Source organism: Alexandromys fortis, unplaced genomic scaffold, assembly GCF_014885135.2.
Source record: "Alexandromys fortis isolate MF-2015 unplaced genomic scaffold, M_Fortis_MF-2015_v1.1 scaffold_65, whole genome shotgun sequence".
Classification (NCBI taxonomy): domain Eukaryota; kingdom Metazoa; phylum Chordata; class Mammalia; order Rodentia; family Cricetidae; genus Alexandromys; species Alexandromys fortis.
The window spans coordinates 3,431,123-3,449,019 of NW_026067986.1; the positions used below are offsets into that span (position 1 = coordinate 3,431,123).

Here is a 17,897-nt window from a genome sequence, read left to right on the forward strand (position 1 = left end):
TGGGGACAGCCATAAAGAGAAGAACTCAACAAAAGCAAGGAGAGTGGAGCTGGCAGAACGAGAGGCACCAGCCAGCAGAGAGCGCAGGGTTAATACAGGGGACATTCAAGAAGACTAGGAATGGAGTTCTGCAGAGAATGAAAGCCAATAAGGCTTAAGATTTTTACCTGGTCAGAAATAGAGCTTAAAAGGAAGTAGGGAGGCAGGGTGCCGTGCGCCTAGAAACCGAGGTCTTGGAAGGCTGAGATAGGAAGACTGCGAGTCTGAGGGGTAGCCTGAGCTACATAGCAAGCCCTGTCGGAAATAAAGAAAGGGGTGGAAAGGGACAGGGTGAAGAGAAAGAAAAGTCAGGCTACATTTTGTCACCGGGCGACCGGGGCGCGGGCCTTTAATCCCAGCACTCGGGAGGCAGAGGCAGGCAGATCTCTGTGAGTTTGAGGCCAGCCTGGACTACAAGAGTGGGCTCCAAAGCTACAGAGTAAACCCTGTCTCAAAAAAAAAAAAGGAAAAAAGGTCAGGCTATATTTTGTGTAACTGTATCAATCTAATAAATTCTGGGGCACTTCCCCCAACAATCAATGGGTTTTTAGAGGTTAAAGTGCTGCAAGGGGAGAAATTAGTAATAAAATCGGCTGGATCCTCTTAAGGATGAATATAATATCTATTCTTTCTTTTTACTAAGCTATATCGGGTGTTCCATTGTGTTTGAAATGGCATAGGCTACCTGAGAAAAATAACAAATCTCACAAATGCAGAATACTGTGGGAAAGAATTCTGTTCCAAAACTGGGGGGGGGGGGGCATCGCTATTAATAGCACACAGCTGACCCACTTTTAAAGACGTCAAGAGCTGGGAACGTAACTTAATTGGTAGTGTCTGCCTACTATGCATGAGGCTTTGATTCAGTCCCCTGTGCTGCATAAAACCAAGCATGGACCCATAAGTGGAAGCAGGGGGATCCGTGATTCTAAGTCATCCTTGTCTGCGCCGTAGGTCTGTGCTAGGAGACCCTGACTCAGAAACAAACCAAAAACCAGTCAGGGCTAGGAGACAATGCGCACGCATTCCTGCCCGCTCTCTGCGTCTTCTCTGGGGCTTCTTCTTCTACCTGGGTCCTTGCATCAGGTGAGAAGCTGTCTGAAAAGCCTTGTGCTAAACTCTGGGGTACATTCTAGACAAGCCTGGTTCTGTGCACTGGCGCAGACCACAGCTGCAGGAAACGCTCAGCCAGCGTCCACACTATGCCGCAGCCAGCGCTGCAAAGGCTAGGGAGGAAGAGCCCTTGATGGGAGTGGACAGGTCCAGAAAGGCTCTTCAGAAGTACCACCTCGCCTGAGCTATAAAGAATAAGTGAGACTCTGATAAAGGCTTCTGTCCAGAATATGTAAATTACCACCACCAGACAATACAGAGAAGACAGCCCGATAAAAGAATAGGCGAGAATCTGGACATGTTGAGGGATATTTGATCACACTGCGAGCCCCGGGTTTGCATTTGCATCGATTAAATAAAATTAACCGTGGGTCAGGAGGCGGAGTTAGCAGGTAGTTGAGCATCAGAGGGGATCCATGTTGAAATATGAGCGGAGGGGCTGCGTCCCCAACACCCCAGCCGCTTGGCTAGCTCATGCCCGAAATAACAACACACAAACTGTATTCATTTAACTGCTTGGCCCATGAACTCTAGCCCTTACAGGCTAATTCTCACACCTGGACTAGCCCATTTCTAGTAATGTTTGTAAGCACCCCAAGGTGCGCTTACCAGGAAGATTCTAGCCTATGTCCATCTTCATTGCGTGTGCCTCAGAGAGCAGAGCTATCGCGTCTACCCGGGAGAGCTGAGCATGGCGTCTCGGCTCTCTCTCCCCGGAAGCAGAGCAGAGTCTGACCTCACTTCCTCTTCCGCCCAGAATTCTATTCTGTTTACTCCTCCCATCTATGTTCCAAGCCATGAGGCCAAGCAGTTGGTTTATTATAACTTAACCAATGAAATCAACAGATTGATATATGACACTCCCACATCAGATCCAGAAAACGTACAGAGGCGCAGGAAGTAGGTGGGCGGGGCGTGGAGGGCGCAGGCTTTTCTGGTTTGGCAGAGCGGAAGCGCGGGCTTTTCAGAGACACCAGCGAGGAGAGAAGGTTAGCTATTGTGGCTACCCAGCCTCTCTGAACTCGCAGGTTTTCACCCCAGCCTTTGAATCTCGAGTCTTATTTATAAATAGAACAATAGAGATTTAGTTAAAGCTGCCTTTAGTGGCAGTGACAGAGCCAGGGTGTCCAGGAACAGGCTTCTCACCAGGCTGGAGAAGCAGGCCCGTAACTACACAACTGCAGTTGCTGTACAAAATAGGAGTAGATCAGGGCGCAGTCACCGGGCCGAAGTTAAAACAACAAGAACAGCCAAAATCAGAAATCCAAGTGGCCAAAGAAAGTGAAACTGTATTCCAGTCACCTGTGATCAGGAACACACACACCGAAGCCGCTGCTACAAAACACCCAGATTAGCTAACGTTCTGAGGCTGTCACAGACAGGCGTCAGTGAAGTAACAACCATGTGAGAAAAAGGGGGGGGGCATTTTCTAGTTAACTGAAGATACACTCACTGCCCACACACACCGCGGGGTATCCAAGGATGTCCAAGTCAAGAATTGGGAATCCCCAAAGCAAGAGCACACTCACTCAGGGATCAGTGGACTGCAGAAGACCTGCAATAACGGTTTCGGCACAGGGCCAGACTATCAACATGGTAGTCTTTCTGAGCCGCCTGACCTCAGTCACAAGCGCTCAACTCCCAACACTACACTTGAGCAGCCGAAGGGGCTACACAGCTAAATGTCATGGCTACCCTTGGCTGTTATACCACAATGACTGCAGAACTCGAGAAACACGGCTCACGGGCAAGTCCAACGCTGCTGCGACGTGTTGAGTGAAGACACACCCCGGTGAGCGCTGTGGGATTCCATCAGAAGGTTCAAAACATCCACCAATTGGCCTGGCAGAAGAGCCCAGGGGCCAACCACTCCTTAGCACGCTAGACACTGAACTATAGGGATTGGGGCTGCATTCCCGGTCTCTGGCGCTAACTAAAGGAAGAGCCAGCAGTGGTTACTGGACAGCCGGGGTCAGGCGTGGTGGGAATAGAGAGCTAGAGAGCCAAGATTGGAGCTGGTGGGATGGGAGGTGTCTGGGGAGTAGGCCACTTTCTCGTTTTTGATTAATTAATGGTTACTGAAGTTTCGGTATTTAAAGCGGTCTCCACGCTTTTTTTCCTGGATGTGTTATTCCTGCCCTCCAGAGAAAAGTTGAAAGGGCGGTGGGGATAAACAAGACTGAAAGACAGGAAGAGCAAAGGCCAGAAGTGGGAGGAATTCTGGGGCCTGGAGGCTGCGCAGTACATGAGGAAGATAGTATAGATTCCCAAACCGCCATGAGTCTCTCGGAAGGACACATGTCCAGTGCCAAGCAAGGAGGCTCCTGCCTCCAACCCCAGCACTCAGGAGGCTGGTGCAGGGTAACTGTCCCTGTGTTCAAGGCCAGCCTGGGCTCCTGAGACCCTGTCTCAAAACACAAGACAAAAAGAAAAGAAAAACCGCCGTAATGTTACTTCATTTAACTGTACCGAGACAATGATATTAACAAAGCATTCTGTATTTCTCAGTTACCTAAAACCTCTCACTTACAGAATAAATCAGATAAGCCGAACAGCCACACATTAAATCACTTAGCAATCTATCACAATCTACACCAGCGTTCTCAACCTGGGGGCACAAGACTATTCCACAGGGGTTGGATATCAGATATTTACATTATGATTCATAACAGTAGCGAAATTAGTTATGAAGTAGCAACAAAAACAGTTTTATGGTTGGGGGTCCCCACAACATGAGGAACTGTATTAAAGGGTCACAGTATTGGGAAGGTTGAGAACCACTGGTATAGCTGACCTCATGCCTGAATTCACAAATCCTCAACAAACATGGTCCAAATCAATGAAGTCCCCTTTCCTGTGGTCGCTTGAGTGTCCCAGTTCCCATGTCCTTCTGCCTGGGTTTCAGCTCAGCCTCAGAATTGACTAGCAATGTGGATCAATTCCCTAACCGCTCTCCTTGAATCTTCAATCTTGATTCAATCTTGAATCAGACAATAAAAATCCACCTGGAAGGGTTTGTAGGGGTTCAGAACGGATGTGATCCGTTTGTACAGAACCAGGCACAGGCTGGAAGTCGCTGCTTCTGACTCTGCTCTACAGCCGCCGGGAGGGCATGCAGGCTGCTGGGCCACCACCCTGTAAGATGGTGGTGAAGTTGCTTGTTGTGTTTTCACACTGTTTTTACTTTATTTTTTTTAAATATTTATTTATTTATTTATTTATTTATTTATTTATTTATTTATTTATTATGTATACAATATTCTTCTTGTGTGTATGCCTGCAGGCCAGAAGAGGGCAGCAGACCTCATCACAGATGGTTGTGAGCCACCATGTGGTTGCTGGGAATTGAACTCAGGACCTTTGGAAGAGCAGGCAGTGCTCTTAACCGCTGAGCCATCTCTCCAGCCCTGTTTTTACTTTAGAAAAGAAGCTTAGATGTGTTTTATAAATACAAACCAATCTCCAGAGGCGAGCTGGTGGGAATTAACACGTGTGGTTTGTGCCGTCTTCCTGGAATTGTGCTGTCAGAGCAGAGCTTCTAGTGTTTAACAGTTCTCAGCTTTATATGGAACGTGGCTCTTTGTATCTTTGTGCCAATTTGGTTTTTGGGCTTTTTGGTTGATTGGCTGGTTGATTGGTTGGTTGGTGTGTTTGTTTGCTTTTTGAGGCCTCATGCTGTAGCCCAGCCTGGCCTGAAACTCACTATGTAACACTTTAGAACGTGTAGTAATCCTCCTGCGTCAGCCTCCCAAGGGTAGGGATGACAAGTATGAGACACAACACCTGCTGACTTGCATTTCAAGGTTCGAGTTTTGTCATGGGCACATTTTAGTGAAGGAACATGAAATGGATCAACAGATATTTTAGTTTAGAAGCTTTGAGAAGAACTTTTTTTTTTAACCTTCAACAAGTCTTGATTGTAGTAATATAAACTCACTTAGCATCTGCACAAATTTCAAAACCATTACAACTTGCTGTGCCCAGGCTCCTCATGATCGCCCTGGAGGATGCGGAGATGCTTTCACAGATCCTGTAGCACTAATTTCACAGTTACCAGCCACGCCCACCAAGGCTGTAACACCATTTGTCCCTCCTCTCAAAGAATGTGCGAGGCCCTCAGCCGGGGAGAGAGCTTACAGCTGCTACGGAGAAAAACACCCACTCCCCCTTAACTTCCTGTGTTTAAAGGGGGACAGAGCCTCTGATATTGCAGCCCAATGCAAGAACGTCAACTCCAAGGCTGGGCCTCAGAGGCTGAGCCTGTCATGGATACATAATGGCCCAGTCTTTAGAGCGGTTGAAAAGTCCTTCCTCCATGTGTACTGCTCTGCCCTCCAGGGAGAGCTCTGAATTCCTCACAGCCTTCAGCTCGGCTGAAAACATTCAGATGGAGGGAGGGTATGAAAAGAAGCTGTCCACGAGAAGCTTGAATTTGAGGCAGAGATCGACAACAACACACCCTGGTCTACAACACACACATGCACAATACACACATACTTCATACATACATATACACATATACACACATATGCATGTATATGCCTACATGCGCATATGCACACATACGTATATGCACACACAGACACACACGCACACACATATTTGCATACATGCATACATACACATACACATGCATGTATATACCTACATGAACATATGCACACATACATAATGTACATATACACATGCAGATACACGCATATGCACGTATACACACACGCATGTACATACACACCTAGTAGTGACTACCAAGCCAGCCAGAAAACCAAGGCCAGCTCAGTAAGGCGTTTGGATAAAAGTCACACAGTTCCTCTCCATCAGACTTTATCCTAGCTTGTCATCCTGTTGCTATAGCAAACACCATGACTACAAACAATGTGGAGAGAAAGGGGTTTCCTTCTCCTTACACTGCTGGTCACGATCCATCATTGTTGAGGTCAGTCACATCAGGAGCTCAAGGAAGAGACAACCATGTGGGAAGACACTGGCTGTCTCTCTCTCTGGGTCCTCTGGAAGAGCAGCCAGTGCTCTTAACCCCTGAGCCATCGCTCCAGTCCTCACAGTGTTCTTGACCACTCTCGCTTTCATGGCCAAGACGATGAAAGGCAGGTCCTTGGCACTGCCAGGGTTTGCCACTTTGCCTTTCTCTGCTAACCAAACTTTTTATTTCCCCTAGCTAGTAGTGATCGGCTTTCCATCTTTGTACGATAATTTTACCTATTCTCTTAACAAACAATAATTCCGCTTAACGTAATGACCTAAGGAACGAGTGAGGTACGGAAAGGCGTAAGATAGGATCCTTGCCCTGAAGGAGTTCCCAGTCGAACAACGGGGACAGGTATATAAACAAGTAACTGGAACACAGGGCAGAATGGCCAGTGGAGGAAGAACTAACTCAGGGGTGGGGACAGGGAAGGGGAGAAAGGCTTACTGAGGTCAAATAGAGCGGCAGGTTCAGAAGTCCAAGCTGTCACGTCAAAGCATGCAGGAATGCGTGGCTAAGGGGACTTCTGCACGTCAGGCTAACTTCTCCACTTCCTGCCCCATGCCTTGTAACCCATTAAAGGACTTTTTTTTTTAATTGTGTACCAATCAGCACAGTTCTAAAGATACGTTTACGTTATATTTTCTTCCTTAGCCTTAAGAGTCTGTTCTGCGTTATTGTATAGTTTTTCAGCTGCTTTGTCTTAAAAAAGGCGGGGTTTGTAGACCAAGCGCTAATAAAGAGTTAACCCAAACAAATGACGAGAGGCTTGCCACACAGACAGGGCTGGAATGTTTACATGGAGACCAGATGTTTCTTCAAAGTTCAGGGCTGGCCTCTCCATTTTCGTTTCTATTCATAGTGACGAAGAAAATAGAATAGATGTAGGATATTAGTTTAAATCCGAAGGGGAATAGAAATGGAAGGAAATGGATTCATGCTGGCCCGCATAGCTGTTAAGTGCCTCGTTTCCATTCGAGAAGCTGGCGTGCGTGCTCACCGATGGCGGGATTGTTCCATCACGGGAGTGTTAGTGCTGGGGGACAGGGACTTCCCCTGACCCTTCTTCCTCATCTGCGTCTTAACCTTCTTCCTGTGCTGGACTCCACAGGTCACATGACTGGGAAACCAGGCCAGCCTGGACCTGGAACTGATTTCATATTGCTTTCTTATTCACAAGATAATCAATGCCAAGCCCGCCTCTGGATAACAGTCCTAACTGTCCTCCATAAAGTGAGAAATATTACACATAACGTAGCCATTGGAATTCATATCTCTGTAACGTTGCAGACGCCTTCCCCAGCTGCATACCCTCTTCCTTTCCCATACCGGTCGACAGTGTTACCAATAGGAAAATTTCTCTTCATTTTTTTTTTTGGTCTTTCAGCTTCAACCAACCCAGAAGTCATCAAGATAAACTCGGTTCTGGACATCGTTGCCAAAGTGGAAGACTACTATCTGAAGGGCTACGTCGTTGGGGCCATTCATCCAGTTTTACAACCTGTGGGGCATCGGAAACACCTGCCAGCAAGTCACCTGTACAGAGTGGTGCTGTCTCGCCTGAAAGCAAGGTGAGCTCCAGAAAGTCCCATAGGAGGCCATTCGGAGGGATGGATTTGTTTTCATCTTTTGAGGAGGTCGTTTTTTTTTCGTTTGGTTCGTTGGATTTTGGTTTTCAGGGGATATTTTGAGACAGGGAGGGTTTCTCACTGTAGACCAGGCTGGCCTTGAACTCACAGAAATCCCCTGCCTCTGCCTCCCCAAGTGCCGGGATTAAAGGCATGAGCCACCACCGCCTGGCAGGTTTTCTTTAATCTAAAAGAGAGGAAATTTTGAAGGTGTGATGGAAAATGAAGGACACTCAGGGGATGATGATCCAAGGCACATTTTTCACAGCTGAAATTGAATTGGAATAAGGAAACTCACACACCTTTAAAACCCCTGATTAAGCCAAGGGTGTTGGTACATGTAGGGTTGGGGAGTGACTCCAGCACTCAGGAGGATGAGTGAGGTGCGAAGACCCCAACTTTGACACTGGTGTGGGCTGCACCGGAAGATTCTAGCTCAAAAGAAAAGAGCCAAAATAACACAAACCCTCCTGACCATTGTCTTAACTCTTTGGGGCCAAATAACCAGGCACTAAGTGAAGATGCCATGGGCAAAAGGAAGGAAATAGACCTAAGAAGCACGCCAAAAAGCTGGGTGTAGTAACTCCTGTACAACCACCTGAAGACGCGTTAGGGCAATGAGCGTAAGCTCCGAGCGAAACGAGGCAGCCCGCTCTGCGTTCTTCCAACTCCCTCTGTTCTCATGAGGAAACCAGCTCACATCATAAACCTTGTGTAGCAGAAAGCCCTACCACAGCAAGGTCTCAAAATTAGATAGCATAATAAATGCTAAATGTAAGGGGGGGGCGCGGGAGAGGGTGAGAGAGGGGGAGGTAGTGGGATTGAACCTAAGCTTTGGTCCTGATGACAAACTCCATCAACTGTGGATAGCCAACTACCTTTCCCACTTTTGGTGTTAAACAGGCTCAGAAGCGCTAAAACTTGGCAGAAGTTAGAGATCAGTAAAGGAAAGGCAGGGCTGGGAAACAGACATTTATCTGCCTCTAAAAAGATTGTTTTTACCTATGCTCTGTCCAATAACAAAGCTCTTTCATTCACTTTAAATTGGGAATCAAATTGCTGAAGGTTTAAATTAGGGAAATGTAGTGATATTTTGTTTGTGCTTTAGCAAATAAAGCTTTGTCTGAAGATCAGAGTGCAGAGCTAAGTCACCAGAGGCCAGGCAGAGGTGGTGCACACCTTAAATCCCAGTATTTGGGAGTCCCACACCTTTAATCCCAACACTAGGGAGGTGGAGACATGAAGGGATATGGAGGAGACAGGAGCTCAGATGCAGTCTGAGGTTTGGTGGAGACAGTTGCAGTCCTTGGGTGCAGTCTGAAGCAGTCTGAGGACAGGATCGCCCCTTTGGTCTGAGGATTCGGTAGAGGTTAAAGGTCTCTCTAGTGGCCGGCAGCTCTGCTTCTCTGATCTCTCAGTTTTCACCCTCAATATCTGACTCCGGGTTTTTATTATTAAAAACAATTAGGATTCGTGCTACAAGGAAATGTAGTTAACAGGAATCACTGCGTGTCTGTGGCATTTTGATTGTGGTAACCATTGGGATTGAAATCGCAAAAGGATAGCCTTGACCTCACTTCTGAGTTGCTCGTGGTTTTCACGTGGACATGGGAGAAAAGAAGCGGTTCGCACCTGACCATGGCCATGTTCTCCTTGCAGCCCCAAGCACCCAGCAGCCCCAGGTGGACAAAGGCACGCAAGACTCGTGATAGAAGAGTGTCCTCTACCTTATGAGACGGAGACCAACAACGCAGCGAAGGAACTCATAGAGAAGGTACTGGGTGCGCATGCGCCTCCCTCACGGCGACACTAAGCAGCAGTTTCCCTTCTCACCTGACAACCACAGTCTGTAATCCTAGCACTGGGTGAGGGGAGGACCACGGGTGTAAGGTCATCCTCGGCTCCAGGCTGAGTTCTCAAAACCAGCCTGAACTACAGTACAGGACCCACAAGATTAGGGAACTGGCGATGGCTTATTCTACAGAATTCAAAACGTAAAGCGTGTGAGCCAAATTGTATATCAATGAAAACTCCACTCGTCAGGATCTCTGGAGGAAGAACAAAAGGATGAGTGTGTTAAAGGAGCTTGCCAGGTTGGTTTACACAGCACAGCCTACATAGGACAGCAACAGCTACCTTCATACTGAGGCTGGAGACCCAGTGGCTGCTCCTTCCACAACCAAATGCCTTAGCTGTCCCTAAGGCCTGGAAGATTCCGGAGAGCCACTGGTCTTCCTTCAGTCTTGGGAGGCTAAAGGAGCTGGGTTCGAATGTCAGTCAAAAGCAGCAGCCGGCAGGTTGGCGCCAGCATAAACGACCTTGGTAACCCGTGAAGGCAGGCAAGCCAAAAGCAAAGGCTGGGTGTCTTCATTTCCTTCGATCAGGGGTGCCACCAGAAGTGCCACCCACATTTAGGGTGGGCCTGCCCACTGCAGTAGATCTGAGCAAGAAAATTCCATGAGCTTGCCTGTTAATTGATTCCAGATCCAGCCAAGCAGACAGCCAAGATTAGCCATCACAAAACCATAAACAAGGGCCAGTAAGACAGAACAGAGCTAGCAGAAGTAAATTCAACTGCATAGAAGAAGTTTAATAACAGCCAGGCAGTAGTCCCAGCACTCGGGAGGCAGAGGCAGGCGGATCTCTGTGAGTTCGAGGCCAGTGTGGTCTAGAAGAGCTAGTTCCAGGACGGCCAGAGCTACAGAGAAACCCTGCCTAACAAAGAAGGAGATGTTTAATAACAAACACGCAACACAAAAAAAGCAAGACTAGCTGTGACTGAGTCAGTACTTGGGGAAGTAGGCAATTGTTCCACGGAAAATAGATTCCAGAAGTTTCAGATGAGACAAAGGGGTGGGATTTTTTTTTAAGATGAAAAAAAAAGTCTGAAAGAAAACAAAAAAATAAACATATTCAATTGTGAATGGGGAGTTCGCATGAAATCAATTATGTTTTTTTAAGAAAAATTAACTTGAAAAAAAAATCAAGGGAAAATTTGCAATTGCTGCATCCTTTGGAAGCCGAATAAATAAAAAGTTGAACACTAAATGTAGATTGGCTAAACCCAGAAAAACATATATATGTATATACATATATATATATACATATCCATACATATTCTAAATTGATAGTATATTTGGTGAACGTTGTTTCAGTCACATTAGTCTACTCATAAGTTCTTACCTTCTGCTTGTTTTTGTTGTTGTTTCGGGGGAGTGTGTGTGTTTTGTTTTTGAAATGGACGTTCACTGTGTAGACTTGGCAGTCCGGGAACTCTGTCCCTGAAACTGGCCTCGAACTCACACCTGAGTGAGTTCTACCTCCTGAGTCCTGGGATTAAACTGACCACCACCACACCCAGCTAGCCTTTATTTAATTTAAATATAGAGTCAAGAACCCAAGCCAAGGCACTTTCACGTAAAAATTCTGAGTTAGGCCAGGAGGAGGTGGTAGCACACGCCTTTAGTTCCAGCACTCAGGAGGCAGAGGCAGGCAGATCTCTGTGAGTTCGAGACCAGCCTGGTCTACAAGAGCTAGTCCCAGGACAGGCACCAAAGCTACAGAGAAACCTTGTCTCAAAAAACAAAAACAAACAAATTGTGAGACCAGAGTGGGGCGTCCTAACCACAGTTAACAATCCTCTGAGCCAGGCACAGTGGTTTCTACCTGTAATCCCTGCGTGTAGGAGGCTGAGGCAGGCAGACTGAGCACCAGATCAGACTGGGCTACAAAGGAAAGAGAAAAGGAAATGATGCCGTGTGCTTCTGTCGCTGATTTCAAACCCTAAGAAACCGCTTGCTTGCGAAGACTCGTCTGCGGGGCGGTGTCACCACTCAGAACGGCTAACGGCGCTGCTCACTGAGGTACAAAGTCACCGTTCATCTGCGCTGGTGGCAAAGGGAGACAGAGCTCTCTGAAGAGCACACACTGTTTACGGCTGCCCTTCTGGGTATTTCTTTTCTGGGGAGAAACCCGCTCCAGACAGTCTCTTTTGCAAACAAAAACATCGCTACTCATTGGGTCCTGATAGATGACCACACAGCGCTTATTCTGAATCAGACTCCCTGGACACATTAAAGACCCACTTCCACAGGAAAGTGCCGTGTCGGCTGTCACAGGATTCTCCTGTACGGGAAAGGCTTCAGGAAGCACACAGGCGGAATATCCCAGCACTGCCCTGGGCATGAGCAAGCGCAATCGGCGAATGCCAAGTATTTCTGAACAGGCACTTTGTGTGAAGACCGAGAGTTGAACAGCTTTCGCTGTCTGTCAGTGCCGGCTCTATTTTTAGTTCCCGTCCTTCTATCTGGTACTGAGGATTGAACGCTGGGCCTCGTGCACGCCTCCGGCATGCGGGCCTTCTACTCTGAGCTCGATCCCCACCCCTGTCCGTTCTATTTTTAATATTCGGTTTGTATTTTTCTCCTCTCGGGGTTTTAAAATACTGCATTTAAAATCGTCAGTCCTCTAAGGCTGGCAAGACAACCCAGCAGGAAGAGGCGTGGCTATCAAAGCTGGCGAGCTGAGTTCAATCCCTGGAACTCACGTGGTCGGAGAGAACGAGCTCCTACAGGTGGTCCCTCCCACTTCATGTTTATCATGCCATGACACGCGTGTGCGTGTACACACACGATTAACTAAGCGTGATTAAAAGCATCCAACCTCCAAGTTAAAATGGAAAAGACATCCATCTATGTCTTCCTAGACTTTTCCAGAAGAAGAAGAAAAAGTATGTGCTATCATACGAGTTTTCCTGAATGTCTCCACTCAAACCTAATACCCAGAAAGGACACTGACAAGAAATTTACCGGTTTCTACTCTCAGAGAGTGGGGCCCTCTCACACCTCCCTCCTCTCTCAAGTCTCCACACAGTGTTAGCGAGATCTTAGGAAGAGGGACGAGGCTGCCCTGGCCTCAGTCTGGGGTTCTGGCTCCTCGAACTCCACCCTCTGAGCCAGCTCGAGGTAACCCCTTTGATCCCCTGGCTCTTCTCCGGTTCTTCCTGCATTTGAGAACCCAATTCAGTCCGTCAGTGCTGCCATCCCCCAGCCTCCGCCATAGCTCTCTCCAGGTAATACGAAAAATGTCTAGTTTCTAAGTGTTTAAAACAGTGGTCGGGAAAAACCAACACTAAGAGTCAGGCATGGTGGTGCACACTTTTAGACCCAGAGCTTGGGGGGCAGAGGCAGGCGGATCTCTCTGAGTCTGAGGCCAGTCTGGTCTACAGAGAGAGAGTTCAAGATCAGCCAGAGATACAGAGAAACCCTGTCGCAGAAAAGAAAAAAAATTTTTTTGAAGAAAGCATTTGTGCTTCTGCATTTATTTAATGGATGTTTACAGTATACCTATCAAATAATGCGATACAAAGACAGATCAGACACAGCATTTTCCCCGGGAAGTATTGCCAGCTGAACTCAGGAAAAGAACACTGTCACAACAGAGAAAAGCCGAAGGAAACCCTCAGATCTCGGGCGCTGTGTGCTCAGAGGAAATAAGATAAGAGTCTCAGAAGCGGTCGGATGGAAACAGTACCAGACGTGAAAACCACCATTGCTGAGACCCCGAACTCTTTCTCTGACCTCATACCATCTGTTTCAGAGTCTGTGTCCTCATGGACAGGATCAAATCGGATTCTGTGTCCTTGGCCAGGTCAGAGGCAGACGTAGAACATCAGCAGATTAGAAAGTTCCCTGTCAGCTGCGCTGTGACCTGGGCCACGATTTCAGGTGCGCGTTAGTAAGAGCTGGCCTCTTAACACCTGTCTTAATCAACACCAACCCCTGCGGTGTGCCTTTTTTTTTAATAGTGAGACTGTATTTGCTTAAGTTATTCTGGGGAGTGTTCCCAGAACAGTCTTTACTTCTGCTCCAACTGGAAAGGTTATCGTTAACCATGTCCAAAAGTCCTGCTATAAAATTACTAGCTCTTGCCAAATATGATGGAATCTCAGAGAAAAATAGGGTCCCATCTCTTTAATTTCTAAAGCACTCGTTCTGGTAACGAGTCATGCTGATACTAAGACATGACCTTGGGGTTGGCGGATGCTAGCTGACTTAGAAGTGTGGCTTCGGTACTGGTCAGTCCCATCCCACCTTCCAGTGGCCTCCTGAGTCACACACATGGGGTTTACCTTGGTCCTGCTATCTCTTTCAACCTCAGATTAATGCTGCCGCCAAGAGAGGAAAGAAGTTTGTTGGGTTTGTATCACAGTACGACTCGCCGTCCCCACACTGCAACGGAACCAGCCAGGATGGAGACGCAGAATCGGGGCTACCCGGGAGACACGGTTCCCGTGACAACTGCAAAAGCTGGAATGAAGGAGACGCCGGCGGACAGTTGTCTGAGAGCAGAGCGGAGGAGGAACCGCGGCGTGAAAGTGGACAGGGGACAGACGGAAACAGCAGTCCCAGCTGCTCTAGACCAGAGCTGGGAGGAGGTAACAGCATGGATGGAAAGACAATGTTCTCTATGTTCCCCAAACTGTATCGTGATTTTAGAGAAATAGAAACAACGTTAATTTCTGCAGGTTACGAAGAGAGTGAACTGATCTAATCTTTTGGGGTTGCTTTTAAATAATTATAGCCAGAAATAAGGCAAGGTTTCAGATATTAGTTCTCCTCCTGACCCCGCAAGCCACCCACACAATTCAGGCACCCAGACAGCTCTTCTAAACCAGAGGGCTCACCAGTGCTGCAAGAAATGGCTTTGACAGCCAGGTGGTGGTGGCACAGGCCTCTAATCCCAGGACTCAGAAGGCAGAGGCAAGCAAATTTCTGTGAGTTCTAGAGCAGCCTGGACTACAGGGCAAGTTCCAAAGACAAGGCTATACAGAGAAAAAAAAAAAAAAAAAAAAAAAGACTTGACTGAGAACGTAGCTTGGTTACAGCTGTTCAGTAAACTGTGAGAATCTCAGGGCAGGCCTTTCCCACCCCACGCACACTCTTCACCTTTAGCGTCCACAGCCTGCTTTGACCATCCCTAGACTGTGACAATGGAGCATCATGATGTGTGAGCGGTAACAATAGTTCCCACAGCCAAAAATAGCCGCAGACAAGTTCTGCCCTTCTCTGCCAAGCCCCAAGTTTTCCCAAGAAACCGAGAGCATTTTCCCCTTTTATTCTGAACTGTGTAAAGTTTCCTGACATCTTTGCAGGAATTTTGTTTTAAAGCAACATCAAAGAAAATTAAAGACTCCATAAACCGTGAAGAAAACACGGCCCCTGGAGACAAATGCCTCCCTTTCTTTCTATAAAGGGGACAATTGCAGAGCCTCCCTCATGGGGTTGGAGAAGGAAAACAGCCCAGTGCCCAGCACAAAAGAAGCTCTAGCAAGTTGGCAGCTGCCACAAACCTCGGCTCAGCGCTAGCCCTGGAGGGCGCAGTGGAGTCCTGGCCTTCGGGTTCAGAACCCGTGCGTGGCAGGGCTCCATGTGAGCACAGCCTTCTAGAGAGAGAACCAGGAGGTTAAAAAACAAAACAGTATATTATTGAGGTTGTGCTGAGTTTTGTTTTTGTCATTGGGTTGTTTTGTTTTTTCTTTTGAGCTCAGGACCAAACACAGGACTTGCTAGGCAAGTTCCCTCCACTGAGCCAAATCCTCAACCCCTATTAAAGCGTTTTTTTTAAACAGTCAAGTATTTACGTGGCGTGTAACTGTATTTAAAAACTCGGAGCTTTCATGAGAACAATGAATACCAAACTCATTCTAGCACTTATCTCTAGAGAATGGAATCAGAGACGAGACGCTGTGCAGTACCCACCTCGTAGAGGCCTCCCCTGGGTCTGCTGTCTTGTTATATATTATATATATTATATTATATTATATTATATTATATTATATTATATTATATTATATTATATTATATCATATCATATATAATCCAAAGCTAGCATGGCATGTCATCAGCATGTGATTCACCTGAGTCAGGGGTGGGGAGAGCGTCAGGTACCTTAGTCAGGACAGCACCTGTCCCACAACCACCAGGTCTTGAGTTCAACGCCCGGCTCCCCCTTAAAAGGCAGATGTGGAGATGTAACGCCTGCAATCCCAGTGCTCAATAAGTAGACAAGATACCAGGCCCTGAGTTCTCGGTCCACTTAGAGACCCTAACTCAAAACCCAAGATCCAGAAGGACTGAGAAAAACACCCAACACCAACATGTGTATGTGTGTGTGTGTGTGCGCGCGCGCACACACACACACACACACACACACACATCCATGCACTCAAACACACATGTACACAGATATACACACAAATCTTTGTAATTGAGTGGTGGGTACTTTTGTTATTTTCTCTCTTCACTTGTATGTCTGTCATGTCTCACAAAGAACAAATTGTTTAAGAATTTTGATGTGTAAGATTATGACTGTCCCCCCCTTTCCTGACCGCCTGTCCTCAGATCACAAGCTCTACATGGTCTTCAACACCTTTGACGAGGAGTCGGCCTGCTGGAGCTACCGGGAGGGTGTCCTGTCCATGAAGGTGACGCGGAAAGGGGCCGTCATCAACACCCTCGACGCCAACTGGCTCGACTTAACGACGTTCTATTATAAACAAGGCTTGTCTTTAGTTGACGCTTTTGTATCCTGGGAGACACCTAAAGGTGAGTTTACCTTAGTAATACATCCGTCTGTAAATCATCTGGATGCAAGTCAAAACTGCCGAAAATGTTGTCTTTCAAGTACTGTGGCCTATGAGGATGGTTATAATTGACTTTAATTTTTTTTTTCTGAGACATGGTTTCTCTGTAGCTTTGGAGCTTTTGTAGAACAGGCTGGCCTCGAACTCACAGAGATCCGCCTGCTTCTGCCTCCCGAGTGCTGGGAGTAAAGGTGTAAGCCACCACTCCCTGGCCTCTAGTGGCTTAGCTCTGCACTCTGATCTTCAGGCAAGCTATATTTGTTCAAACACAAACAAAATATCAACAAAATTATCACCACGGAATTTCTGATTCTTTCTATGTACAGAAGAGAAATCCGAGGTATGGATCCATTCTTTTGTCTTTCTCTAGTCTTCGTCTTTGAGTTACAATGTAGTACATAATCAGTCTTGCTGACCACAAAAAAAAAAAAAAAAAAAAAAAAAGACAAAAAGACCTCCCCAAAAATGAGCTCAAGAGATATTAGTGTTCACAGAAGTCAGGAGACGGGGCAGCTGGAGGGAATGCATCAGAAGGTGGGCACTGGGATCACTACAGACCTTAAACTCAGCAAGGTTGGAGCCAAGAGTGAAGGAGAAATCAGACACAGTGTTGTGAGACCACCCTGTTCTGGATAGACCCTAGTACGTCCAGAAGCCACATTCCGCAAGAGCCTTTTAAGTAGAGCCAAGCCCAAGGCGTGCCTCCAGCGCGGAATCTTGCCGGAATGACTGGCACACAGCAGGTCCCAACAAACACTCGGTGTCTTCTGGTCGCTGGACTTGCTCTGGTTTGCTATTGTTCGGAAATGGCAAGGTTTTGCGAGAAGAGGCAAGCCTTTAGCATCCGATAGAGCAGGGGTTTAGGGTCTACGCCGACTTACCAGCTCTGTGGTCTGGGGAACTGTGGTCTGGGGCGGACCGACGGAAGTTGCTTCCTTAAGGGGGCATGAAACGCACCCTTGGCGGCTGTGAGCCACGGGTGGGAACAGGCAGGTCAGGTGTCCAGCACCGAGGCTATGGCAGAGTCCTTTCTCCTGTGAGTCTTCCTTCTGGACGCCTACGTGCAGACGGTTACTTACGTACGTTCCGTGCGGTTCGTGCTTCCCCACCGTTTCTCTCCCTCTCCTCCCTGCAGCGTCTAAATTGGAGGCATTTCAGATTTTGGTTGGTGACAAACTGCCCAAGGAAAAGCAAAACTGTTCTTTTCAGTCTCTCTCAGACATTCCTGCCATGGGACTGGCCTGACGGGGAAAAAAATGGATTACTGCAGTTGCTCAGCCAGAGACCGTGCGTGGCTTTAGTTCTTAGAGCCCCAGGGAGGTTCTCCCTTCCTCGGCAGCTCTGGAACGTCTCTTCAGACAGTGTTTGATGCAGTCTTTGCTGAACTTCCTTTATCCACCTCAGCCTTTGTGGTCTGGACACCTGTGGGTTACTAGGACTTTCCCGGAAGTGCCCAGGGACGTTGCAGAGGGGAAACTGACCAGTGTCT

General features: G+C 47.4%; 1 protein-coding gene across 2 annotated transcripts in view; it reads left to right on the plus strand.

Annotated features, from left to right (window-relative positions):
• Rftn2 (raftlin family member 2) overlaps positions 1-17,897 on the plus strand; it is a 40,686-nt gene that overhangs the window by 4,030 nt on the left and 18,759 nt on the right. For both annotated transcript variants that reach the window (XM_050159252.1, XM_050159251.1), the window contains exons 2-5: positions 7,524-7,707; positions 9,424-9,538; positions 13,924-14,200; positions 16,167-16,370. In XM_050159252.1, coding sequence (XP_050015209.1) covers positions 7,524-7,707; positions 9,424-9,538; positions 13,924-14,200; positions 16,167-16,370 — 780 coding nt within the window. The remainder of the gene's footprint in view (positions 1-7,523; positions 7,708-9,423; positions 9,539-13,923; positions 14,201-16,166; positions 16,371-17,897) is intronic.